Here is a 26,220-nt window from a genome sequence, read left to right on the forward strand (position 1 = left end):
TATTCCTATACATAAACAAAGTACAACATATGGTTACGGTCTTAGGACCCTTATGTTGCTTTATTAGTTTTTTAAAGCTAGATTTATTGTGCGCTTTGGCAATCTTTGATCCTGATTACCACTGGTCCTAACTCAAAAACATTACCCTTCGTTCCTGTAGGCCCTATATATTTCCTGTATGAAAGACATGCTCCACTGTTTCCTTTTTTTCACACTGACTGCAGTGCCAGTTAGGTCTTTTCCTGTTATAAAAGGTGCAATCGGCTGTGACCAATTCTCAATTTACCGATAATGACTTGCTCTTTTCGGTTAGCCCCACTGTTTTTCACTCGTCCGACTTTTTTTGTATTGCATGTAAGTGTCTCCCTTTTTCTGCACTATTCCAATATTGTTGCCACTGTTTGGATATGTCCCTCCATAATTTTCCCCTCCGAGTTCGACAGTTTAATATTGTTTTCTACATTTCCTTTCTTGACCGCCTCCTTTGCTAAATTATCCACTCTCTTGAATTCCTATTTACCCTGATTGGCGAACCTTGACTTAGTAAACAATATCCAGGTCTTGATGATTTCTGGTTGATCCTGCTTTGAAACTTGATAGTGCACTGAGTCTCTGCAGATGAGTATTTTATGTGCTGTCACCTCTTCCACCCATTGTAATGCTAACAGAACTGAGAGGTAACTGCGTATACACTTACAAAGCGTAAAAAGCTGTAACTTACATAATGCCTACACTGTAATTTCTATTCTTATAACTTATTCTTGATCTAGATCAGCTGTTTTGTCTGCGCATGATATTCAGCAGCTCCAGAACCACTCAAGCACTACAGCATACAGGCTGGCCTCACAGGCCACAAAACAAAAAAAGACAAAATAATTTTTTTGGAACTTCCATCTGCTATGTTCTTGCCACCAAAACTTGTCTTTTGTGCTTTAGGCTGCCCTTTCCCAGCAAGTCTCCAAGACAGAAATGCAAAGGGGTGATCATACTATAATTGTGTGTGAGACCATTTAACATTACATATAGCCTTGGCATGGGCTATGCTGTGTAGGTGGTCTGTTAACAATACCTGCTTTAGCCTACTAGCCTATATAATAGGCCTACCTGCTTTACTAGGCGCCAAGTGGGTTCTGCTTCATTCATTCGACATTCCTCCCCACTAACACAGAACGTTTAGGGACCGTTGGGGAACGTTAGTTTTTGGTTCTCTAAAGGTTAGTTCGAACCAAACCAAAAACTAACGTTTAGGGAACGTTCCTTCATGGTTATAACGTTCCCTAAACGTTAGGGGAACCAACCAACTGAAACGTTCTCCTGTGGTTGCACTGTTACCTCCACACAACGTTCCCGTTTGGTTGTTTTTTGGTTGTTTCGGTTTTGAAAATGTTTAACTAACTCCATTTAAGTTTTTGAAGTAGCCTAGACAAGGTTTGCAGTTAGGCCTACTTGCTTTAGATTCACTCAAAAAGGATTGGTCTTATAAAATCTAAGTTTGTTTGCTAAAAACAATAATTTGTGATTAATTTCTTACACTAAATTTCTAAACACCGATGAACGGAGCTCCGTTCATCGGTGTTGTAAACAAAAAGACAGAGTTTCCAACAAAATCAGAATTTCTGAATAGCCTACCTAAGTTTTTTTTTTTATGGCACAATTAAAAGCAATTCAAATTAACGTCATATTCAGGAGAATACATATCACAAAAAACAAAACGAGCGGGCGATATTCAAAAGGAAATCACATGACAGAGATATACCTAACCGGTGAAATAAAAAAAACAAGTTCAAACTCAATGTAATTAGGGTAGCCTACATATTCATATAGATACGCTTTTCGAATTTTACATATTTTTGTATAGTATTATTTCGTTTAAATATGCAGAAAATATAGGAGTAGGTTAGTAAAAACGACATTTGTGTAGGCCTATCTACAATATACAAACTTATTTTATACTTCTTTTATATTTTCATATGTTAGAATCGGTATACTTCGATCATTATTATAAGTCATCATATTGAAAAGTATTCTAAAAGCTCTTAGTTAATCTACAAGAGAAAACATATGTTCTATGGTTCCGTCTTTCTAAAATAACCATAGACAGTATATAATAACACCGGTTTTTCTCTTAGCCGTAACGAGAATTGCTTAGGAAATATCGCGTTATTTTAGTGCGGAAGTGTTTTGGTGTTACGGCAATGTTATTGTTTCAGTGCACAGTTAGAAATTAGAACTACCATTGTACGTTTTAACATTAACAGAATACCAACAAATGTTCTTACAGTGTACGCTATTCTAGATGATCTTTTTGGTTGTAGTCCAAATGGTCGTTAACGCTAGTATTTAAGCGTTAGCTAATAAGCTGTGGTTGGTTGACAGTCTTTTCTAGACAGTCTATCAAGCTATCGTTGGACAGCAACTAACCCAAATGCATAAGTCGGAGTAATATTAATATTAAAAGACAAAACAAACAAAGCATTTTACTGCATCATTAGGTACGTAGCTAACTCTTATTAGTTAGGAAACGTCACTAACGTTAGTCAATCAGTCACAGCAACACGGCGTCCCTAAGTTAACTAAAGCACTGGCGGGCAAACTTATGCTTTCTTGAAATAGATTGCGTTATGTATGGCTGCATACCATCTTTTAAGATTTACTCAACTATTGAAGAAAGGACTGCCCAGGAAACAAGTCTGGACAAAACCAAATAACACCTCAATCGTGGTGTCCGCTCAAGTTGTGTTGTGAGTATACATTTTGTGTCTTTTCATGTTAATTAAACTTCCAATGTTCACCTCTGTCTCAAAAATAATGAGGGCATGTCTTATGTCTTGCTTTCGTCTTTTGTAGAATTACTGCGCTGACAGACTTTGGACCTTTAGCAAAGACATTCAGTGTTGAAATCAGTGCCCCAACGTCCCCTTCATCATCTCTCCAAGGTAATTTAGATAACATTTTTCTTGCAGTATGCGGCATCATTTTAGTATCTCTCTCTTTGTAAAACTATAATATTTTCTTCTTCTGCAGTCCCATCTTTATGTATTTGGAGCAGAGATGATGACACAGTAGATCAAGAAAGGAGGCAAAAAAACCTAGACACAAAGATGGATATACGGCCAAAGACTGGAGCAGATGGATTGCGAGGTGTAAAGACGAAAGGTTACTATCAAAAGAACGGAGCCAGACCGAAACAGAAGTTCCGAAATACTCTTAAACAATGGTTGGTTAAGCCCCCCAAAAAAACATGTACAGCTGAAGTGTGCCAAACCCAAGAGGATGTAGAGATGGCCGATGATGGTGGCTTTCAAAGCACTTCAGCTCAGGATCTGTACTGCCAAAATGCTGAAGTATCTGACTCGGATGAAGAAACCCAACCTTTGACCCCACAAGACCTGGATGAAGACAATCCTGTGTCACCAGCGTCCAAGGATTCTGCAAAGAGTGATCTCATGCAGACACTGTCCCACAATTATGGTGGATTAGAGACAGAAGAAGAAGAGACCTGTTCAGCAAGCTCAGAGAGCGCTGTCAAACACAATACCAAAATAACAGACTTCTTTTCAGGGACATCATCACCAGGTTTACATGTGAGACAGGGCAAGCCAGATAAGTCTACCAAGAAACAAAATGCAGACAATGAAACTACATCTGCTGTGGTCAAGCCTGATGTCAAATGGCTGGGGACGCCAATCAATGAACTAAAGAGAATGCCTGAATGTGGTGGACCGCTTCCTCCACTAAAGGATGTTCCTGGCCAGCACACTGTGATGATAAAGGTTTGAGCAATTCTTTCTTTTTAATACTGTACACAGCACTTCCAACATCATAGAAACATACAGTAATTGAATTGGCCAATAATATTTGTTTTCCAATTATTTCAGAATAATTTGTAAGCATGCAAAGGCAAAGTGTTAACATATAAAACATGAGCTTTACTATGATGAATTTTCTTTTAAGTTTTTCAAGGACCAATATTTTATTGTCAATAGGACAATTCAGTTTACACACACACACACACACACACACACACACACACACACACACACACACACACACACACACACACACACACAGGTATTGCATAACAAGCAACAACAAACTTTATTCTTACTCCTCACATGCACACTGTACAATGTAGGGATATTCAATTCTGCATTTTAACCCATCCTAAGTATTAGGAGCAGTGGACAGCTAATAGCATCTGGGGAGAAACTTGGGGCTAAGTGTCTTGCTCAGGGACACTTTGACATGTGGCTTTGATATGGGGAGATCATTCTACCTCCGAGCCACAAGCCACCCCATTTTCTAATACCATTTGTTTTCATTCACTCCCATTGACAGACAGACTTTCTTCAGAATGGTAAAGTTCCTGTTCCATATCCGGCTAAGTTTAATGATACCTGGGATGATGTCCATGTCAAGATGCCCTGTTCCAGTTGGAACCTGTTTCCTGTACAGGATGAGGTGATGGTCCAAGTGTTTATAGACCTGTCAGTATAAAAAACAAGGTGTAGTAATGGATTATGTTAAAAAGATATATGGCACATTAAAATATGCGCTAGACTGCTTTTAATTGCACTGGTTTTACACCAGTGGTTGAATATGGGTCATGCAAACAGCCTGAAGCCATATCACTCTATTATTGCTACCAATGAGGATGATAGGATGAGCACTGTGAAATTTAACTTTAACTGTATTGAAATATCACTTTAGGTAAGACTGTCAAGAGTTTCTAGAAGTTAGGAGGCTTATCCATCCACATTCACTTTTCATGTCTCAAATGTGAATGTGCATGAATAAAACCTGTATTATTTCATTAATTCATGAAATCACTGTAAGAAACAGGCACGACGACACAGTGTTATTCTTTGCATATGAAAAGCTAAACTGAGTTACTCCTACAGAGACCTAATATAATTTGTGTTTCCACAGGAAACACTTGAACTGCAGAAGAGGAGTCGGTGGGAGCTGATTAAGGAAACTTTAAACAACACATTTACAAGTCCGCACGAACTGCAGGCAAGTTTTACATCTGTGTCCTATTTCTTTGACTTCATAAAACAAGGGGCACAGTGCACTATAGTTGTTGTTACCATACTATGCCATAAGATGGCGTCATTGGCTCAGAAACTGAGAGGCACGCAGTCTCACAGAATGTTGCTATTTTGACTATTTGTTGTTTTAATACACAAAAAGTAATTCCGACTTAAGATGGCCATTCAGATTCATGTTGCTTCTGAATTTTTTTATATAAATGTATTTGTTTGTTACAGAATGCAATATTGAAATACAATGCCTCACAGGCCAAGAAATGGGACTTCACCGCATTACGTTTGTACTGCACTAAGGTAAAGAATACGATTAATGATCTTTTTACAATCATCACTGAACCCAGTTGTGAATTAAGTTTCTTTGTTCTCAAAAATCATGGTTTGGCAGAGTGATTGAATTAATACTGGCATGCAGACATGTAGACACAGATGGACACACATGTTGGAGATGTTAGAGGGTTAGCTGTGGATTAATGAAACATCAACTGTCCAATCATGATACTTAATTGCCCAACAGAAGGCATCATAAACCAGTGTTGGTGCTTCTCACAGAGCTCGGGTCAAAGAAAGTACAAATGTCTCATTAGTTAGTGAGGATAATGTCTTCAGTTTGTGGAAGACACAGTGATACAGAAGTTTCATTTGACACCAGATTAGATTTAGCCTGGTATAACCAGTATTTAAGTGGCATTGTGAATCAATATAGATAGATAGGCCAACTATGCAGCCATTTTTCTTGTGTTTGTTTCTCTACTACTTGAAAACCCTAGTTATGAATTTATAAAGTATAACTGAGAGTTGAAAAACATATTTTTAAAGTTTTAATAGGATGTGTGAAAAGATTTGTGCATTACATTAATAAAGCCACAATACTTGCTCATAGTTGATAGAATGTGATTAATTTGTATTTATCTTCTTGGGCTGTTTAAATATCTGTCTGTCTGGAGTTCTGAGGCATAGATTATAAGGTTGTATCTTCAAAGGTGTTGTGATTTTATTTATTTATTGTACTGTTGGCTAAGTCATTTTCTTTACAGGCCAAGGGTAAAATAGGCCCGAGTTGCATCATGATGGCCAAAGCACTGTTAGTGTATTGGTTGTTGCTCAGAGTTGACAGTGTCTTCTCCAGCCTGATTTGGAGGCCATCCATCATCTTTTGTCTTGATGCGCTCTGCGTCATCCTTTGTAGAGAACCAGGGAGGGCTATACTACTCCCTGGCTCAAGGGGCTGGAAATATTCCATTTAGAGAGATGGACCGTGTTGTGACATGAGTGTTGATATAAGAAATCTTGAGCCTGTAAGACTAGACAAATAGTAGGCTTTATTTAATCTGTTCTGTGCACGCCATCGTCTAGAATTCCTCGCTACATGTTTTCATGAAATCTCACATTTCAGGTATATCAGTACAAGTAATGCTTTTTTTATAATGCCAGTTTGTCAAATGTGTCTCTGTCATTTTGTACAAGAACAGTAATGGATTTCTCACAGTAGAAGGTTCTTCAGAGTCAAAGTGGGAGTCTAGAGAAATAATTTAATCTTTTGCCAAAAGGTCATATTTAGTAATTTGTCAGAAATGAAAATGGCTGACATTACATCCCAGACAATGCTTTACTCCAGCCTTATACTGTTGGATCAATTGTGTGCCATATGTATGTCATAAATCATGTTCAAATGGGAATTTTATTAGATACAATCTGAACATGTTGAGAGGCTTCAGCCGTAGGCCAAGTTTTGTTGTTGTGGTTGGATTTGAATTGTGACAAGTCTACTGGGATGGCAAAATTTGATTTTGTCTGACTGCAAAATGCCCAGTACCATGAAATATATAACATTTAGAGTTGGATTTTTATGTGAATTGTCACAAAACCGGTAGCTAATTACATCAAACATTTGATCACACCATTTTGTTGAAGTGAAGATGGCATGTCGAAATCACTGATGATTGGTTCTTCAGTAAACACTGTAAAACTTGTAAAGTTTTTTTTTTTAGATCCACATATGTCATTGTAGCTCACACTAAATACATTTGCTTTATTTATGCTCTATATTATTGCAAAGTTGACACACACAGTTCCTCTTAACATAGACTGTTTATTGCTTCTGTCCCTTACAGAATTTATTCACAGCTTGACTGAGTAATAAATCTGTGTTTTAATAGTTGAATATGCAGAAGGGGCAGTAGCAATTAGGCTACATGTACAGTGTCTTTAATACATTTATAGAAAGCAGCTCATAGAGCCCTGTTGGTGTTAAACACATTTCATTTTAAAAACCAATCGCAGAGGATCCTACATCTTTAATTTATTTCCATTGCAACACAAGCAACATGCGGAATGGTAAAGAATGCAATGCAATGTACCCCTTTTTTCACTTTGTTACTTTTCCATTGGAGATGCTAGATTGGAGACATTGGAGCAGGCTTATTCTGAATGTCAGAAAAAAGTAGACATGAATGGCATAGAGTGACGGGCCAGGCACCCTCATTGAATATTCATCTGTTCACGCACACCTTATGAATAACTGAAAAGCTGTTGACGGACAGCATTGATTTTTGTCAATTTCTCTTTCTACAGCCTACCCAGTGTTGTATTTACGGTTATGAGCACACAAGTGTTTTATTTTTACATGGTCACACGTCCACAGACGCAGTCAAGCGGATTGCTTTATTGCTCAGATCTGTGGGGAATAGGAACAGGAGCATCAGGAGTTGTGTTAAATCTGAATGGGAGTTCTGTTTCTCACTGCCCACACCCTGCATCTTGCTTGATTACTTTGTCAGTTTAGTGTGATGTACAGACCTGTATCAAGTCATCCACAGTGTTAGTTCAGTTGATTTGATGCACTGTCTTCTGCTGATTTAAAGAGCTTGGCTTATAGTACCTCAGCTATATCCACCTTCTCGCACTGTCAACTGCCTTCATTTATTATGCCCATAGGAGCAGTTTATGATGTCAACCAGGTCATTAGTTATGACAGTGTTTAGTCAGGCTTTCTTTGCCATAATATTAAATGTCCTTTGCTAAATCACAAGTCAAGGCTCCTTGTCCTGGGAACACTCTGTCCTTTCTATTTCAAACACTTGGTCATTTGCATCTCTTCCAGGAAGACTGTTTAATCAGCTGGCATGGCCGTGCAACCTTGATGAAATTGCCCTGTGATTGATCATTCTGACATTTAGTTGCCAATATGGGTGTAAAAACGGGTAGCAGATACATTACTGCACTTAAGCAGTGTTAGAAGTCATGGATGATTTGGTATGTTACTTTGATATTTGTTTCTGGTGATATTTTTAATGACAAACTATCCAGCTAAAGCCAGATTTTAATGATATGAAGCCATATATTTCAATCCAATATATGGTAATAGTCAGTTATTTAGGTTTTCATTATCCACGAGCTGTTTTGCATCTGCGTACACAGTATTGTAGGTTGGATAGTGTGGTTGTACTCATTTTTCTTCAAAAAGAGGGTATTGCCATTTGATGTTCTGTATTGATTATATTTAATTCATCTTTGGTTCTCCATAAAGTTTTACATAAAGCCACATTATTTTGACATGGATCAGAACTGTTAATTTGATGTCCTCTGTCTTAATCAACCAAAACAGCTAATAATGTCACAGCTGAGTTTTGTGGCAAAACAACAAACATAAACCGATCTCTTGCTCTCTCCAAGGTCCTGGAGCCTGATGCTGCTGAACATCTGTTTGACTCCCTGCTGCCAGACATGGTGCAATTAGCACTGAGAGCATCTGAGCTCTGTACCAAGGTAACCGCCATCACTAACCAACAGACACACGTCTGTGACGTAGTAGCTCACGACATGGCAAATATATTGTGAAATGATGAGGTCAAGGCATGTAGCTATTGATGGTCATTTGTCCAGTGTTTTATAGTCATCTTGGTCATTGTCTTTGGCGTGTGGATGATGAAGAGCAATGTGTGTTTGCAGCCGAAAAAGTCTCATTAACAGGTGTTTTGTGTATTCATTTTTATTTCTAGTTTGATTAATTTAACACTCAGTGTCCCACACAAGTAAAAACATCATCATCAACAACATCATCATCATCGTCATCATCATCAGCAAACAGCATTTAGTAATGAGTGTAGCAAACTCAGTAGTAGGCCATCAAAATTAAACATCAGTCTACATGTGAGTAGCATAGAAAGTTGTGTTGTGTGTTGCAGTGTCAGAGTTGATTTCTGTCCCCTATAATATTTTTTCTAATAGGATGTTTTTTAATGGATAGAAAATTGATTAGCTAGTTTAAAATCGTTCCAAAATTCTATTTAATCTGTTGAAAACTGTGGTCTGTGTTTGAGGTGATTAGATGATGATGATATCAATACTAAAGTAAACTGAATGTGCTCTTACATTGCAGATCTACTACAACATAAAAACCTGTTCAACAGCGTTTGAATTAAATCCATCATATATTTGCATTGCTGTGTTGTTCTTAAATGGGTAATTCAAACATTTTGGCTGTGCAACTTGTAGCCAAACAATGTCATTTTTCCTGTTTGTCTATAGTCCTAATGCAGGGTCTCCCCATTGTCATTGCAGAATTGCTTACACAGATGCACTGTTCATGTATTAACCCATAGCCTTATTGGGAGTATGGATCTCTTGTGAGCAAAGATGGACGTTGATTGTGATTATGATTGCTGATTCAAGAAGCAAGGAGGGGTTTTAAATTAGTATATTTCTGCAACATACGTCAATGTCTCGTTTGGCAAATTGACAAAACAAATAATTTTGACCTTCCTCAGTTGTACCTCTGTTCCTCCTCTAGCCGATACCCCTCCTCAAGAGAGGCATGAACCACTCCATCACCATGTCTCAGGAGCAGGTGGCATGTCTGCTCGCCAACGCCTTCTTCTGCACCTTCCCCCGACGCAACTCCAGAAGGACTGAGTACTGCAACTACCCAGACATCAACTTCTTCAGGTAATACAGGGATGTGATAGTTTCATATATGGTTAAATAATCTAGTTGTAAATTATGCTGCTGTGACAACTAGTTTAGTTTCATTTCCATCAGGGGGTGCTTCTGTATATGTTTTCCTCATTAATCAATTTATCCCCCAGATGGGTGTCAAAACAAACATTTACATTGTGCGTATATTTAGTTACACATTAGCAAACCTCTTATAACTGGAGTATATTGATCAGAGACAGTGATCACTGATGTATTTCCACTGATCTGAAAGATTTTACTTTTTTAAATGTGTAATGACATTTTAAGCACGGGGCAGATGTTTCCTTTAGCCAGCAATATTTACCAGAACTATACACTACAATACTATTTGTTGGTCATTCTGTCTTTCTTCTTTTCTTTATGTGTAGTTCAGAGCCAAACCTTGTCCTTCAAAAGCATCAAATATGACAAAGAGGACAGGAGGGTCTCTTCTTTAATCCCTGCAAGCTTTCACTGTGGAGATCGTCTGGGTGGTGTAATGCAAAAACAGTCTGCAGGTCACTGCTCAGTCATGTCCTCCATCTCTGTTGGCATCACAGTGTAATTACCTAAATGGAGGCGGGAATTAGATTAACATTGACTCAGATGGCTGCTTTTGACAATGGAGAAAGCCATTGGCTATGTTTGCAGAAGGCTGTAACAGAGTTCAATTGCATCAGCATTTCATTCACATAAAGGTTTTGCTTTGATTTGAAAGGAAAGCCAGTGTCATCTTTTTAGACTGCTGCTAAAAATTGTCCTGAAAACCAATTTGGTGCGAGCCAGCTTTAAATTATTTATTTTTTTATCAAAAATGTTTATCACCATGGCCACAATGCAGCTAAGACAATTATTTTATTTATTTTAATTGTATTACTTTTGATGAAGATATGTCAGTTTCAAGCTCTTTTTTTTCCTGCATTTTTGTTTTCACAGAAATAGGTAGACAAAAAACAAAAACAGTCTGTCTTCAGGTCTTCTTTTATCTCAATGCAGACTTCTTATTTGCATTGAGATAAAGCTTAATATTAAGACTGTTTATTTGTTTTTTCTTGGCTTGATTGATTGTTGGCTCTGTCATTCAAAGTATTCTTCAGAAGCAAACTTTATTATTATACCATGAAATGCATTTAGCTCAAACAGTGCTTTCAGACTGGATTTCCCTGTTTTTTGATAAATGTTTTCTATGTTGCACATACTGTAGTCACTTATACCCCTTTCCTGAGTTACATCATAGTTTTTTTTCACATCTGTGGGGGGTATATTGATGTTATATAATTGTGTATTAATTCTCTATTCCCTAAAGACCATATTGCACTTTGTTACTAAAAGCCCACTCTCACTAGTGTCTAGCTTATTTGCCCTGAGGACTACATGACCCACGATTGTTTCTAAGGGCCACACTGACAAAAATTGCAGGAGCTGACTTGGATGAATGAGTTTCTCAGGCCCTGAAGTGCTCTCAGTGCATCGAGCTTTTGTCGTTATTTCATTTCACTCACATGAAATTCCGTTCTCTTTATTGTGGCATGTGAGGCAGGCTGAGGGATTCTTTATAGAGCCTGCTCGAGACGGAGATGGGGGGCTTAATGTTAAAAGTGCATTTGAACCAATACATCCATGATTTGAACCCGCCCACTGCCCCTCACTACTAGCAGCTTTGTGTGTGTGTGCGCGTTTGTGTGTTATTTTTCAGGGGGATTGACCTTTTACCTCCTGAGGACTCTGATGCTTAAAATGCACACAGGGCTTCTTAATGTACCCACAAGGAGGGAGCCCTGTTTCCCTCTCTGTTCCTTTTTTGTGAGTGCTGTGAAGTGGCACACGAGTCCGACTCTGTGATGGCGAGCCTAGGGCAACTTCATTGTCCTAACAGCGAAGGAACTCCTACATAATCGGCTAGTGACTGAAAGGGAAGCTGAGTGAGAGATGAACCAATTCATATCAAAAGTTAAAGCATGACTGAACTCACATGGCTAAAGTGGAGGTCTTGTGTCTCAACGTCACTGGAGAGTCTTTTTTTTTTTTCCTGGTCTTGGCTGCAGTTGTTTAACTGTTGGCGGACTGAAAGAGTTGGTGGTTGGCTGTGATGCAATGTTCAACCTGCTTGCTTAAAAAGTGTGCTTCATGTTTAGAGTCAATAGTCAATAACTAAATTAAATCCATAATCTCTTCTTGCCTTCAGGCTGTTTGAGGGGCCCTCTTCAAGGAAGATTGAGAAACTGAAAACCCTGATGTGCTATTTTAAAAGTTTGACTGAGCAAAGTAGGTGTTCAGATTATCATTTTCAGTTACTGATGTAAAGTACAATACAATACTGAATATTTCTTACTTCCCTTTTTTGTTTTTCAGAGCCTACTGGACTTGTGACATTCACACGGAAAAGCTTGGATAAACCTCTGAATTGGAAAAGGTGTAGTGTATTGACACTGTAATCAAAGAAACGTAGTAGTAGTACTATGTCAATTGTGTCTGCCATAATCCCTGCAGCTTGCTAAATCCAGTAGACAGTTGGGAAGCAAGCAAGGATCCATTGTCCCAACTGTAGTCGATAACTGGAAAACATCATTCATTCTTTGTGTTTCAGCTCACAGACTCGGCTCACAAACCTCCACATTACTTGTGAAGGGACCATTGAGGATGATGGTTATGGAATGCTTCAGGTAAGCCACAGAGGAGGAGAAGTACACCAGTAATGTGCACTTGTGGATAGACAAAATTATAGTGTGAGAGGGGCTTAACCTTGCAGAATCCTACTCTTTTGCCTGAAGGAGCTTTTAGTTTAAGAGATACTCCACTTTGTGCTTGGTTCCCATCCTCTTTTCCCTCTGTTGTAGTCAGTCACTGAGCCACCACATTCTGGAGTCTTTCACCCAGAATGCTTACTACTGCTGAAAAGGCCTTTGAGGGAGCCCGTGACACGTCGGAGGAAGTGTGTGCTGGGACTAGGGTCATGGCCTCTGAGCCTCCTCTGCTCTCTGTGTCGGCCATGCTTCCTGTACACTGTCAGGATGGCCCGCTCTGCCTTTCACATTTTGTTTGCCTTCAGTTGCCACAAGCTGACAGTTGATGTGCACACATGACCAGCTCTGGGGCACGCTGCGGCCCGGATTGATGGATGCTCTGCTGGGGTAGGGGGGAAGGGAGTGTTGACAGCCTGTCAAAGCAGACTTTGGAGGCTGGCTTGCTGTCCCAGAGTTGAGTGACCAGTTTGGGGAGATCTGCTCTCAGAATGCTGCTCACCCCTTTGCAGCCTCTTCTTAGGGGTTGTGACGGGGTTGGTCTCGACTGTCTTTAAGCCAATGAGCAACAACTGTCAGTCCGGAAATTGCATTGTATGTTCCACATGGCTGTTTTCTGACTGAAACAATGAGTTGTCACGTCTGTGCCTGAGCTGAAACGATGAGATGCGTATTTTCTAACAGACCAAAAATAAGAATCAGTGTCGCCCATAGATCTGCCCACAAACCTTAAAAGCACACAATCAGCAAGATATATCACTGGCATCAGTCAGCAGTCAATTTAGCAACATGTTATGACTGGAAGGAGATGTTTACTTTGGACTCTAGGGCTGCTCTCTTGTTTTGATATTTGCTACTGGCAGCAGCACACCTAAGTGCTGCCCCTGGGGAGAGCTCATTTTGACATGGGGGACAGATGTCTGAGTAATGCGAGCACCTCAGGCCACCTTTCCCAATCAGCTTGTCAGGGATTCTGTCACAAATAAAAAGGGCTGAGACCCTTTCATGATGTGTTTTCCTCCTGTTGTCCAAGTTTAGGAAAGTATACATTTGACAGTACAACAAAATGTATAGTTAAACAAATGTGTGCACTTGACTACAAAATGTAGTCAATTCTGTAAGGGCATCGATGTTCCGAAGTGCTTTCTTCATCATCAGTCATCTGTCTTGATTTGCAGGTGGATTTTGCCAATCGGTTTGTGGGAGGAGGAGTCACCAGTTCTGGTTTAGTCCAAGAGGAAATCCGTTTTCTGATCAACCCTGAGCTTATTGTTTCTCGCCTCTTCACTGAAGCCCTGGATCATAATGAATGTCTGATCATCACAGGTCAGTGATCAAAAACCTCACCATGTTTAAAAATAATTTCCACTGAATTAATCCTACTATTCAATAATTCATGATTTAGTCAGTTATTCCGATCAGATCAATAATGCCCCGGGCTCATGTTTCTCATGCTTAACCTATAATTTGACAGAAGGTGTTTCTTGTAGTCACACACAGCATGAAATGCACACTTTCAATTTACCCCACTGGGGCTCAGCAAGAGGCTAAAGGATGTTTGTGGCAATTGCCCTGTTTTCAGTATCTGTCCTTGTCACGGTTCCTTTTGATTGGCTGCAAAGGGGAGAGTCTCATCAGTCGGGAGTTGTAGATTGGTCTGTCCTGATTGCTCTGTTGGTGTCTTCCTGTTGAGTTATTTCCACTGACTGTACTTCAACATTGAGTGGTTGCAACAAACAAGGCTGGGACAGGCCAGTAGACCCAGTAACAAGAGCTAGACTTCAGGAGCCCCAGCAGGAGGCTGATGCCTCCTGGCTGTTTTTTCTTTTTTTTCCCCCAATCTGTGGAACACTGTTTGTCTAGACTTTCGTAGCTGCTTGATTGTCTTTGATGAAGAGGTTAGAAAAGTAATGTTATTATAATAATAGGTTATCAAAACTGACGGAAGCCTACACAAATCTAGATGTCATTCTGCAACAATAAAACTCATTTAAATTTGGGTTACTAAAAGTCATGACTACTTCTATTTAAATAAATCCATTCAGCTGCAAGTACACCATGTCTGCATACATGTTATGGCTAAAATGAAATAAATAGATGTGTGTAAGAGCAAATGATAGTTATTTGCCTTGTAACAGTTAAATGTATTTAAGCCCAAGCTTCTGGCATGAAGTCCATGACGTAAACCTCTGTGACAACGCAAATATCTGCCACCCATAAATAGATTGACTGACTGCCTCAACATTGCATTAACAAGTGGGTTAGAACAGGAAGGGGGCAACAGAACCTCCGCCCTCCTGATCAGCAATCATACCGCTGCATCAGGTTTCCTCGCTTTGGCAGAGTCACCTTCAGACTTTTGCCGGCCATCTCTCCCTTGCCTCCACTTATGGCACTTAACTTTATTACTGGGGCCCAGAATTAATTATAGCTGGAAGACCTGCCCAAGACCTGCTCGCTAATGGACTCTTCCATTCCATCATCTTTATTAAACCCTGCCCGTATCTCTTGTTCCCCGTTGTAAAAGCAAAGTCCAAGCCTTAGCTGAATTGTGGCCATGTGGTAAAGCATGTCCCCTTGATATACGTCTTGGCATACAGTAGGGAAGCTAATGGATCTTACCTCTGCACTAAAATTTGCAAAAGTGCCCAGGCCTAATTGAATTTTCCTTGATTGCTAGATATGTGGTTGCCATCAGGGCGGTCGAAAGTATATACGGTATTAAGGAGTCATATGGTTCATTGATGGCAGTGCTGACCAGAAAATGTGGTGCAAGCTTCACGCAAGCAGGAGATATTTTTTGACTGCACAAAAATGTTAATACCTCCGCCAAGGAGATTATGTTTTTAGCTTGGTTCTTCTGTTTGTTGGTTTCTTAGTTTAGTTGATTGTCTGTCAGCAGTATTACAGAAAAACTACTGGCCCAATATTCATGAAACTGATGGGCCGAGGAAGAACCCACTGAATTTTGGAGCGGATCCGCTTCACTGGGCGGATACACAAATTAGTTTTTACTTTCGTTAACATCGCAAGATATATACTAATAAATAAATACTAGAAACCGCTATCAAGGTGTTGTTTACATCTTCTTTGTAGCATCCATGTTATTTCCACATTACGACTTAAAGCTCTTGTACAGACCGAAGTTGAAAGAATGACTTTCCAAATCAGTAAATGGGACCATCCACAAAGCATGTTAATGCACCATCGGCCTCAGCGCGGGGGGTGGGGGGGTTGTTTGTTCACATGCAGACCTTGACAGTAATAGTAGTAAAACCTCCTCAGTTGCCCACTTTTGCCTGGATGTGGGAATGAGATGCGCCTCTGACCTTTTACACTCTGTGGACACTTTGTTTTGATGTATTTACACATGAAAGAAACAACCTTCAGGAACATCGTGAAATATACCTGCTGATTTTTATGCAATCTATTTGTTATGTAGAAATCATTTCTAATAACCAGACACATCTTTCTCTGGCCAATATTGATCTGCTTCACACTACAAAACAAGCAGATTGCATAAAAAAAATCTAAATCATAATTCATATTGTTCCTGAAGGTTGTTCCTTTCAAACGCAAATACGGTCGATCATAGAGTTTGATATTCTTGGAGAACCAGTAAAGATCAGGTGTATGCATACTTAACACAAGTGCCAGGCTATCTTGTTTTATGGCTGGAGTGTCTAAGATTTTCAGCTACGCAAACATCGGTCTGTGGCATCTTGTAGTAAACCTAACACATGCTTTACATTTCTGTGTCTAATTTCTAATCACTAGAATATTTTTAAAATATTCTCAAAGTAACTTATATTTTTCTTAATATTTAACTATTATTTTAATCCAACGTTGTAATGCATTTAGTCAAACTTTAAAGCTAGAAGGATAATATTTATCACATACCTACATAATGATTGCCACACTCAACACTGTGGCATTGAATAGCACAAACTAGCAAGAGATTCTGTTATCTTCTGAGTGAAGATAATTTACTGTGCCGTGATCTTCCATTTGTGCCAGTTAAGTCTTATGAACCAGAAGAGTATACAATAAGAAGTCTTATGAACCAGAAGAGTATACAACTTCGCATAGACTTTTGTGCTAAGTTGAACTCTCAGTTTAGTGTAAATAAATGTTTATTTAGCTCCCATGTTAGTGTTTGTGGCCTGTAGTTGGATTATAAAATGCTTTTGCTGTGGTTGTATGACTTGGCCAACCACAAAGTGAATATAATGTTAGGTGTGTTATATTGCCCATTCTGCTTTTTGCTCATCTATTTTGTTTTAATGGCATAATGGTGAACTACGTTAGGAAGTTAAGTTTCTTATTCGGGCAGTAATTGTGCTTATTACTTCAAAAAGTGAGAGGCAGGCTGATTATTAGTGAAAAGTCTGTGTCAAGTGGAGAGCGCTCTAGAGATTCCCTCCCCCCCGTTGTGCACCTCCTAATACCTGCTGACCAAGGCCCTACTACTAATCACTTGGTTTATTCACTTTGCACCATGAAGCATCTCAGCGAGTGCTTTCGACAGCCAGGTACTAATGAGCGCTAATGAATGGGAAGTTAATTTGTGGCCTCATTTCTTTGACTGTGCTGTTGCCTCCCCACCCTCCGCTCCCCTTTTAACTGGTGTTGAGTGTTCCCCTGTGGGCTGGCGGTCAGTCGCTGCTTCTCACGTCTTTTCAAGGGGGGTAATAACTTGACCTTCCTCTTGTCAGGAGACAGCTGCTCCTGTTTCATCCAATCACATCAGGCAGAATCTCTGCAGATACACCCACTGAAAACACTTTGTCATTACAATGATTTTTAAAGCAATTTCTATTGTTGGATGTTTATGCAAATGTTTTAAAGAGTAACCTGTTTTAGATCATTTGTTTATGTTGTTTATTTGATTGTCTGTATACAAATGAATGTTTCAACATATTTTTATGGCTCTTTAAGAAGCTGTTCTTGGTTTTACAGTATGTTATCTGGCCTTTTCAGATAATTTATCCACCACTTATAGTATGAATGGCAGACATAACAAAGTTTGTAAATCTCTGCTGAATGAAAAACACATTGATTTTACCTACATGGATTATTACACCATAAACCTTTAAATTTTTTATTTAGCATTTGTGGCTAAACTGGTTTAAATGTGCCTCTTAACACAGTGTAATCTTACCTGCCTGCTTTGTCACCTAAATACAACTGGACGTTTTTTTTTTTTTTATGAATTCTGACCATGTTTAAAAAGCAAGATTAATGTGTTAATGCTTTGCAGTAGTGTGTGACTAATGTTTATTATTACCAGGTACACAGCAGTACAGTAAATACACAGGCTATGGTCAGACCTACCAGTGGGATGGCAGCCACCAGGACACGATTCCAAGGTATGTATTGCACCTAGCGGCTTTAAAGAACTTAATATCCTCAAATGACAACAAAAAGCTTTGTTTAACCCCTTCGTTACAATCATTTTTAGCCATGCATGGAGAGCAACTTTGGTCGGTCCAACTATTTGTTTGCATAAAATTTTATACAGACATTTATGGTCCCCAGAAGTTGAATTCTATAGACTTTTGGATACTATAGTATAGTACCACCATGAGGTTGAATTTGACTAAAAGGGGTGATAGAATGATTATATAGGGTATTTTACACTGTTCCTTAAGGTCTCCTAATGGGGTATGTAACATTGGTTGGGCTGAAAATTGCCCGAATGCTATTTTATTAGGCCCTTAACTACCCTGTGAATATGGCTCTATTTGGAACAAGAGTTTTTCTTCCAAATATGGTATGCTAATGAATATTCAGAATGAGCTACGCGCTGATTGGTTTGAGCAAACTAGATAGAAACACATGGGAGACTCGGCAGCAGGCCTCATATTTCAGACACTGCAAAGTTATACATTGTTTGTCGGGCTGTTTCGTTATTAATTTCACTTCTGAGACTTTTTTAAGCGAGAAATCAACTATATAAAGCTCAAATATTGTCCGTTTTACGAAAATTGATGGCTAATTGCAAATTTGGTAAGACTGTGTGTCAGAGTTCAGCCGCTGGTGCTGCCTCGCCGCCCGGCCTGCCTTACTTCACAGACCCCGGCCTGCTATGAGGTACTTGGAGCTCCGTCACGGCTGGCAGCCCACAGCAGGGACTACCAACACCGTTGCCCTGACAGAGCTCCAGGGCCTTCAACTCCCCTCTTCCTGCTAGCTAAATGGCCCATTGTGTGAGAGTGAGAGCGCCGTCAGCGAGCTTGTTACACCAGCAATCTCTTACCACATGTTACACACATGTCACGCCACTTATACAAAATCTAACTAAAGGTAATAAAGCTAACAACGGTGTCCGATTTCAAGTTAATGAGTATTTGTGAAGACAAATTGTTTCGTTAGCTGTGACTGTCCCTTCAATTCTAGCTACAAATCACGGATAGTTAGCTTCCTTTTCGCCTTAATTCGAGTAGATTTACAGTTTGAATTTCGTCATGCCACTTACACAACATCTAACTATAGCTATGTATGTCTTATAAACCTAACAACGGTGTCCGATTTCAAGTTAATATTTGTGAAGACTAGCTAGCTAGGTGTTTCGTTAGCTGTGACTGTCCCTTCAATCCTAGCTACAAATCATGGATAGTTAGCTTCCTTTTCGCCTTAATTTGAGTATATTTACAGTTTGAATTTGTCCGCCCCACTTACACAACATCTAACTAAATGTCTTATAAACCTAACAACGAGTGTCCGATTTCAAGTTAATTAATTTTTTGTGTAATTCCAGAGGAATTTTAAGAGGAGGCTAGCTAGCTCTCATTGATAGCACTCCATCCAGCCGCAGGCTCTATCAATGAGACTCACGGACAAGCGGCGTTTATTTCCCCCAATCGTTTTGTTTAAATAACTCAACACATTATAATTACACACATTAAAAGAGTAACTGGAACCTGTGGTAAGAGAATGCTGGTGTAAGTGGCTGCACGCACGCTCACTCACATACACCGGGCATTAGCTTAGCTAGCAGGAAGAGGGGAGTTGGAGGCCCTGGAGCTCTGTCAGAGCAGCGGCGTTTCGTAGTCCATTCGCCCAAAACGGTGACTCTGCGCGGGTATGGAGTGCTGTGGGTTGCCAGCCGTGACTGAGCTCCATCTACCTCACAGCAGGCCGGGGTCTGTGAAGGAAGACAGGCCAGGCGGCGAGGCAGCTACACAGGCAGCACCAGCCTCTGAACTCCGACACACAGTCGGACAAAATTTGCAATTAGACATCAATTTTCGTAAAACGGCCCATATTTGACCTCTACATAGTTGATTTCTCACATAAAAAAGTCTCAGAAGTGAATTTAATGGTAAAATAGCATATGAACAATGTATACAATTTCTGAGATCTGCACGACCTAGATTCAGAAGACTAACTGATCTCAGGTCAGTTGTGTAGCCTATGCAAATGTTGGGGCGTGACAAAGAGAGACTAGAGCCAAATGAGGAGGAGCCGCAATAGTTGACGTCAACTATTGGGCTCGTTGAGATTCGCCCGTTTTCAGAGGCAGTTTCAAATAGTGAGATTTGCAGAGAAAAGAGGTGTCAATGGGATTTAGAGGTTCTATGTATGTCCTAGTTACCCACTAAACTGTCATTATTCAACTATGACAAGGTAAAATCAGTTTTGCATTCTATCACCCCTTAAAGCCCGGTTGTTTTGTTGTACGAGATATGGTACAAAACCATTTCTTTGACTTGTTTCAGTGATGGCTGGCAGAGAAGATGCACTGAGATTGTGGCCATTGATGCTCAGCAGTTCAAGAACTTTCTTGAACAGTTTCGCCCAGAGAGACTTAACAGAGAACTCAACAAGGTTGTCTTTTATTTTTATCATCTGTATTTTCTGCCTGCTTTCTTTGATTGTTTTTCTTGTCCTTTTGTTAACAAACCATAAATACTGGGTTGTGCATACTAGGAACTATTAGGGGAGTGCTGCTGTAAGTGCTTTTTTTGTTTTGTAGACAAAGTGTGCACAGTTTGTATAATTTATGGCAGTGGAAGTGTAGAGGCAATATACCACTGCTCTTTGATGTTAAACTTTGGTATTACATAGTCGTGTTTTTTAACAGTGTATGACTGCAGTAATGTTGGGTTTTTAACTTTATTTGACACTTTTAATTTGACATTGATTTAATGACTTTAGTGCCAATCCATTTGGTTGATAATTGGTAAACAGTCTCATAGCAAATGTCAGCTGAGATGACATTGACCCATGTTTACTTTATTCTAGGTAAAGAATTATAGATAAGACTGATTGATTGTCATATAGAGAACAAGCTTTAGCTTATTCATTACACTGTCCATTAGGCCTAGAATTCATTTTAATGAACATAATTGACCTCAGGGCGATCAATCACAATTATTTCATATACATCACAGATTTAATTTAAATAGGAATCCTTCCATGTGTGCTATATTCCCAGTCAGAGATGGCCATTTGTAATAGAAAATAAAGATGTTGATGTTGTCAAGTCAGAAAGCATGAAAGGCATTTGACAGCTCTGACAAGTGTGTGAAGAATGCACCAACGTATAGATCAATCCTGTTTCGGTTATTGTTCAGCTAACTGTCACATCTGCCCTTTCACAGAAATAATTTATGACTGGTCAGGGGGAGGGTGGGCGTTCACAATTAATTTTCACTATTCACTTAATTTCCAATGTGAAAAATGTCCAGAGACCCTTCAGATCTTTCATTTAACACCTCCAGCTTTTGGAAATAATTTCCTATGTGACATACGTACATCTCACCTGACATGTTGTCATGTCAAATCCTCTGGTCAGTGCAATTATTAATATGTCAAACCCGCGGCAATTTCACACCAATGGCCATTGAATTGAGAGAATAGGTGTGAAATGAGATGTTGCCAAATGACATAATGTTAAAAATGTATGTTCAGCCAGGCCAACCAATTTCTATGTGTTAATGCATTGAATTATGTTGCCTGCCCAGGCCTGCAGGCAAATGGAATGCCTTTGCTGCTTTCCATTTATGTTTGATATTATGGAGACGTTATGTAGGCCTGGTTCTTATAAAACATACAAGTGATCTGGAACAATAAGGTGATCCCAAGACCTGAGGCTCAACAGAGCTGATTCTGCCTTTTTGTACCAAATTACATATCATTCTCCACTTACAGTACTCGAACAGCTCTGCCTCGTCTGGCTAATGACTTGATGTAATGTCACCCCCAAAAAAACTGGTGCATTCACAGTTTTGATGACAATGAGATAATGGCCATATCTGAAATCAGTCCCTATTTGCTACCTAGTGCTTTATATTATATTTATATTCTGCCACTTTATTTGAGCCCTCACAAATTTCCACAAGTGAACAAATATGCAGTGTTCACAGCTTGCATAATACTTTTTGCAAAAATCCCATAGTGCAATTCTTTGCCTTTTGAATAACAGTTGTTTGACACTACGTAATGATAATCATTCATAGGCGTATACAATCTCAATGTAGTGCTCACTATAGACTAAACTATAAGTTTATAAGTTTACTTTTTTACTATGTCAATAATAGTGAATGATTTTGACACAGCAAATGTTGTTACAGAACACTTATATCGAATTTCTTTGTGTTTACATTTCCTTTCCTAATATTGTTGATCTTCCCTATTGCTCTATGTCTTCATTTAGGCCTACTGTGGCTTTGCTCGCCCTGAAGAACAAAGCATAAACCTTGCTGCAGTTGCTACAGGGAATTGGGGCTGTGGGGTTTTTGGAGGTGACACACGTCTGAAAGGTAAGCACTGACGTAACATCCCCGACAGTAGATCTTGTGAAGAAAATGTGCTCAGATCATCTTTGTGCACTTGGCAGTCTAAGCAGACTCTCCTACTGGATATAACGGAATACATTTCAGCTTTAAAAGCTCCAGTAGATCAGCGTCGGCATTCATTTGTCTTCCGGGAATGCGTTCATTTAGTTAAGGCCTATTCGTCGCCTTCCTTCTATTGATCAAATGACACAGTTAATATGTTTCATTAATAGTGAAATTGATCGCTTGCTCAAGTCCATCAATCCGTCACAGCATTCTGTCTCAGCCTCATTGTCACTGAGCAGGGAGCTCCAGAAGAGTTTATGCTTACTGTTTGCAGTAGTAGCTCTGCTTCATGCTTCATACTTTCTACCTGACTTAGAGCCGCTGTGCTTGCAAACTATACATATATTTGTTAATTAGCTGTAGCAAGGTACAGTCCCCCATAGGCACAATCACCTACTGTCTGCTTAATGACATGCCTTCTGGGAAGAGCTTTGTAATTTAGATGCTGTTCTCTTCCTGGGTTTTCCGTCTGTGGCCTCAGATAGCCACCTATTTTTTAATTGTCAGACAATTCTTGGGAAAAGCAGTTGAAACAGAGCAGGGGAGAGATACTGCTGAAGTGTAGGTATATTCTGCTTAGCTCTCTTCTGAAAATGTTGATTCAGTTATGCTTGTTAACTTGCCACTGTTCCAACCTTCATTAATCAGCAGATATATTTCCAGTCTCTTAAAATATTCACATCTCTCCGGGGCCAGATCTGGACTCTCTTTGTAACTAATCCAGAGTTCTCTGGGGGTGAGACCTATTCCCCGATAACAGTACTTGCCTTTTACTGTACATGCCACAGAATAAATGGTAACATCAGCTACTGGATGACTCTTTAGACTTCTGTTTATTTAAACTTTTCTGTATTTTTACAAGTAAGAAAATAAGAATGTGTAAACAAACCTGCAAAAAAAGACTTTTACTGTTAAGGTTTAACACAGGCTTCTTTTCCTCCAGCTCTGCTCCAGATGCTGGCAGCTGCTGAGGCGGGCCGAGATGTGGCCTATTTTACCTTTGGTGACAGCCAGCTCATGACAGATGTCCACAAGATGCACTCTTTCCTAACTCAGAGGAAGATCAGTGTCGGTAAGGAAAACAACAACCCAGCCTGCTCCCTGTTTATATGCAACTGTGTACTCTTTTATAGTCACTGCTAAGGATGTGGTAATGAAATAATGACATTGATTATTATGTTTTGGAATATTTCCTCTCAGGATTTTATTGTAAACAATGTGATATCATGATATGATATGGCTAATTCTTATCCCTGAAAACTTACTGGAAACTCTACATTTTGCTTGCTGTGATACAAGTCCACTCTAGAGACTAGATAACCTATACAATCTCCTTGTCTCCGTCGTAGGGGAGGTGTATGATCTCCTGGGGCAGTACTACAGCTCAGTGTGCAAGAGCTGCCTTGGCCGGCGCCCTGACGTCAGCCTCTACTCCTTCATCTACCAACAGGTCAGCTCCTCCCTGGCGCCAGATGACTCCGACAGGGGCTCGGCCAGACATCACGTCCCCGCAGACTGCCGTTAAGGTCAGGTGGCTGATGAGTCACCGTGCCTTATCTTCTGAAAACGAAACAAAGAGAGTTAAAACATTCTCCGTCTGCCTTAAGCTTTTTTTTCTTCTTCTTCATAAGACAAACTTTTGATTAACAGTGGTCGATATACCAAATGTGGTCTCCACCACTGGCAGCTGAAAAAGGACAATCTAGCATGCAGATCCTTTTCACACACAACTGAACTGCAAGGGGTGATTAGTTATGACCCTTTATGGCACTGTGTTCATTTTGCTGCTGCTGGTAATACGCCGATCCATTGAGCTTCAATACGACACAATTGTGATTTTAATGGTGAAGCAAAGGTTGCCATCCATCTTCTGAGTTTGTCATGTTGCCTTTTTTTACACCCACACATATCCCACCTAATTGAATTGGCTGTCAGAAATCAATTTAAAGGAAAAGAATAACAAGAATGGGGTTTTGGAAAGCTTGGAGTGTTCTCAGGAAATTGGTTTGATTTAAAGAGCAGCCTTGCTCTTTGGGAAATAATGTCTTACCTTCTGCATTTACAGCAGAATTCTAGAAAAATCAATACATTTTTGGGTTTTTTGCTGAATGTGATAGACACTCCAAAGAACCCAGTTGCACTTAAAATATTAATTTGATTGGTTTGTTTCTGTATTTTACAACTCATGAGTGTGAATCTGTTATTTGTAGGCTTTCTTAATAATTGCTGTATAGCTGCACTTGAATGAAAAGTGAGATTTTTTTCAAACGGCCTAAATAAAATCACTTTAAAGTAAATGTAATCTTCAAATTATTAATATTGGCTATGTTTTATTCTGAAGCACCATTTGAATAGAGACACAAATGTCAGTAATACATCTCTGAACAATCCGAATGAGGCCCTCTTGTCCCATGAATGTTAAAGGCAAATGAGTTTCTATACAGCCTTGCCATTTATCTTCCCCCAGCTATTGCTTCATCCTTTCACTCACAGTTTAATAAGGTCATACCTTATATATAAACTGTACATGACACCTCATTAAGTAAAGAGTAGATCATAGAACATCCAGTCAGAGGCGAGAGCCAGGCAGTGGGGCTCCTGGCTGATTTCTCTGTCTGTCAGATGAAACACTGCTTCATTTGCATCAAGAGGAAGCTGCTTGACGCAATATTCAGAGGTTAGACCTTTGGCACTTTGTATTTAGGTTTGATATTGTGGTATTTGTAGACATGTAAAAATGATCTTGGGCACACAATACAATTTCACATATGACACTGGGTTTACAACATAAAAAATTGAAGTTGATATGTATACTAATACCCTGTTTTAAACTGATTGAATGTTTTTAGCCACTTACGGTTAGTAGATTATTGACACAATGTTTGGTATTTCAGTGATGCGTGTTGTGACTTTTTCTCATTGTGTGATTATTTAGTTACAGTCTAATAAGATGTTATCTGTCAATTTACAGATTACCCAGTTAGCAGGAGTTTATTGACTAAATACTTTTAGTTGAATGTTAAATTATTTTTGTCCCCTCACTAAATAGACTCCTGGGACCCTGTATACTGTAAGTGAAATTATAAGGGGGAGTTTGGTGCCTTCATGGAATCAGGGCTTGAAGTAGGTGGGTCTCTCTTTGTAGCTTGCTGAGTTCAAAAAAAGCCTTTGGTGGTGTCTCTCCTAATGGGATCCATCATAGACACACAGGGGTATCCTACTGGATTGATCCCTCTGCAGTAAGCCCCATGTGTGTCTTTGACCTTTTTGGATACCATCTGTCATAAAGTCATGAACAGTGTTTAGTCTCTTAAACATGATCACACTTTGAAACATGACTATACTGCAGTTTAGGGTGGAACAGTTAGATAAATAATGCCGTTTGCAGATAACACTTTGAATTTTATAAGCTCAGCGTAGAGCGGTAGTTGGATAAACTACTTTGTTTTGTTTGTTAGTGGGCAAAACATTTACCCAAATGACAAATGCTACACTTCAATTGTAACAAAGATACATCTAGTTGGTATTGTAAAATTTATTTTTGGCATCCAGGAAGATTGTTTCTGATTTGTGAGCATTGTGTTGAAGCATTAATTAGAAAGAGCAGCAGTCAACTGCTTTAGTGGC

The 26,220-nt window shown here is 39.4% G+C and overlaps 1 protein-coding gene across 3 annotated transcripts; it reads left to right on the top strand.

Annotated features, from left to right (window-relative positions):
- Nucleotides 1-211: 211 nt before the first annotated feature.
- Nucleotides 212-24,895, top strand: LOC120550736 (poly(ADP-ribose) glycohydrolase). Of its 3 annotated transcripts, none has more exons than XM_039787506.1 (18): nucleotides 212-354; nucleotides 2,614-2,741; nucleotides 2,848-2,936; nucleotides 3,025-3,773; nucleotides 4,339-4,461; nucleotides 4,930-5,016; nucleotides 5,271-5,345; nucleotides 8,724-8,816; nucleotides 9,841-9,995; nucleotides 12,190-12,269; nucleotides 12,357-12,417; nucleotides 12,592-12,667; nucleotides 13,924-14,071; nucleotides 18,036-18,114; nucleotides 20,467-20,575; nucleotides 22,407-22,512; nucleotides 23,537-23,665; nucleotides 23,943-24,895. In XM_039787506.1, exons 1-18 carry the CDS (start codon nucleotides 292-294, stop codon nucleotides 24,116-24,118), a joined length of 2,526 nt encoding a protein of 841 aa, XP_039643440.1. In that variant the 5' UTR covers nucleotides 212-291; the 3' UTR covers nucleotides 24,119-24,895. The 3 variants fall into 3 exon arrangements, with proteins under 3 accessions (XP_039643440.1, XP_039643443.1, XP_039643441.1); XM_039787509.1 differs by having other exon boundaries at nucleotides 338-354; nucleotides 2,649-2,741; XM_039787507.1 differs by lacking the exon at nucleotides 212-354 and having other exon boundaries at nucleotides 2,143-2,741.
- Nucleotides 24,896-26,220: the final 1,325 nt, after the last annotated feature.

The sequence above is a fragment of the Perca fluviatilis genome, chromosome 21 (genome assembly GCF_010015445.1).
Source record: "Perca fluviatilis chromosome 21, GENO_Pfluv_1.0, whole genome shotgun sequence".
In the NCBI taxonomy this organism is placed as follows: domain Eukaryota; kingdom Metazoa; phylum Chordata; class Actinopteri; order Perciformes; family Percidae; genus Perca; species Perca fluviatilis.

Excerpts from the sequence above, each read along its gene's own strand:
- LOC120550736 (XM_039787506.1), top strand. The coding sequence starts at position 292 with ATGACTTGCTCTTTTCGGTTAGCCCCACTGTTTTTCACTCGTCCGACT. Across the intron at positions 9,996-12,189 it reads CCAGACATCAACTTCTTCAG|GCTGTTTGAGGGGCCCTCTT; the intron begins GTAATACAGGGA and ends TCTTGCCTTCAG. Across the intron at positions 18,115-20,466 it reads CACCAGGACACGATTCCAAG|TGATGGCTGGCAGAGAAGAT; the intron begins GTATGTATTGCA and ends GACTTGTTTCAG.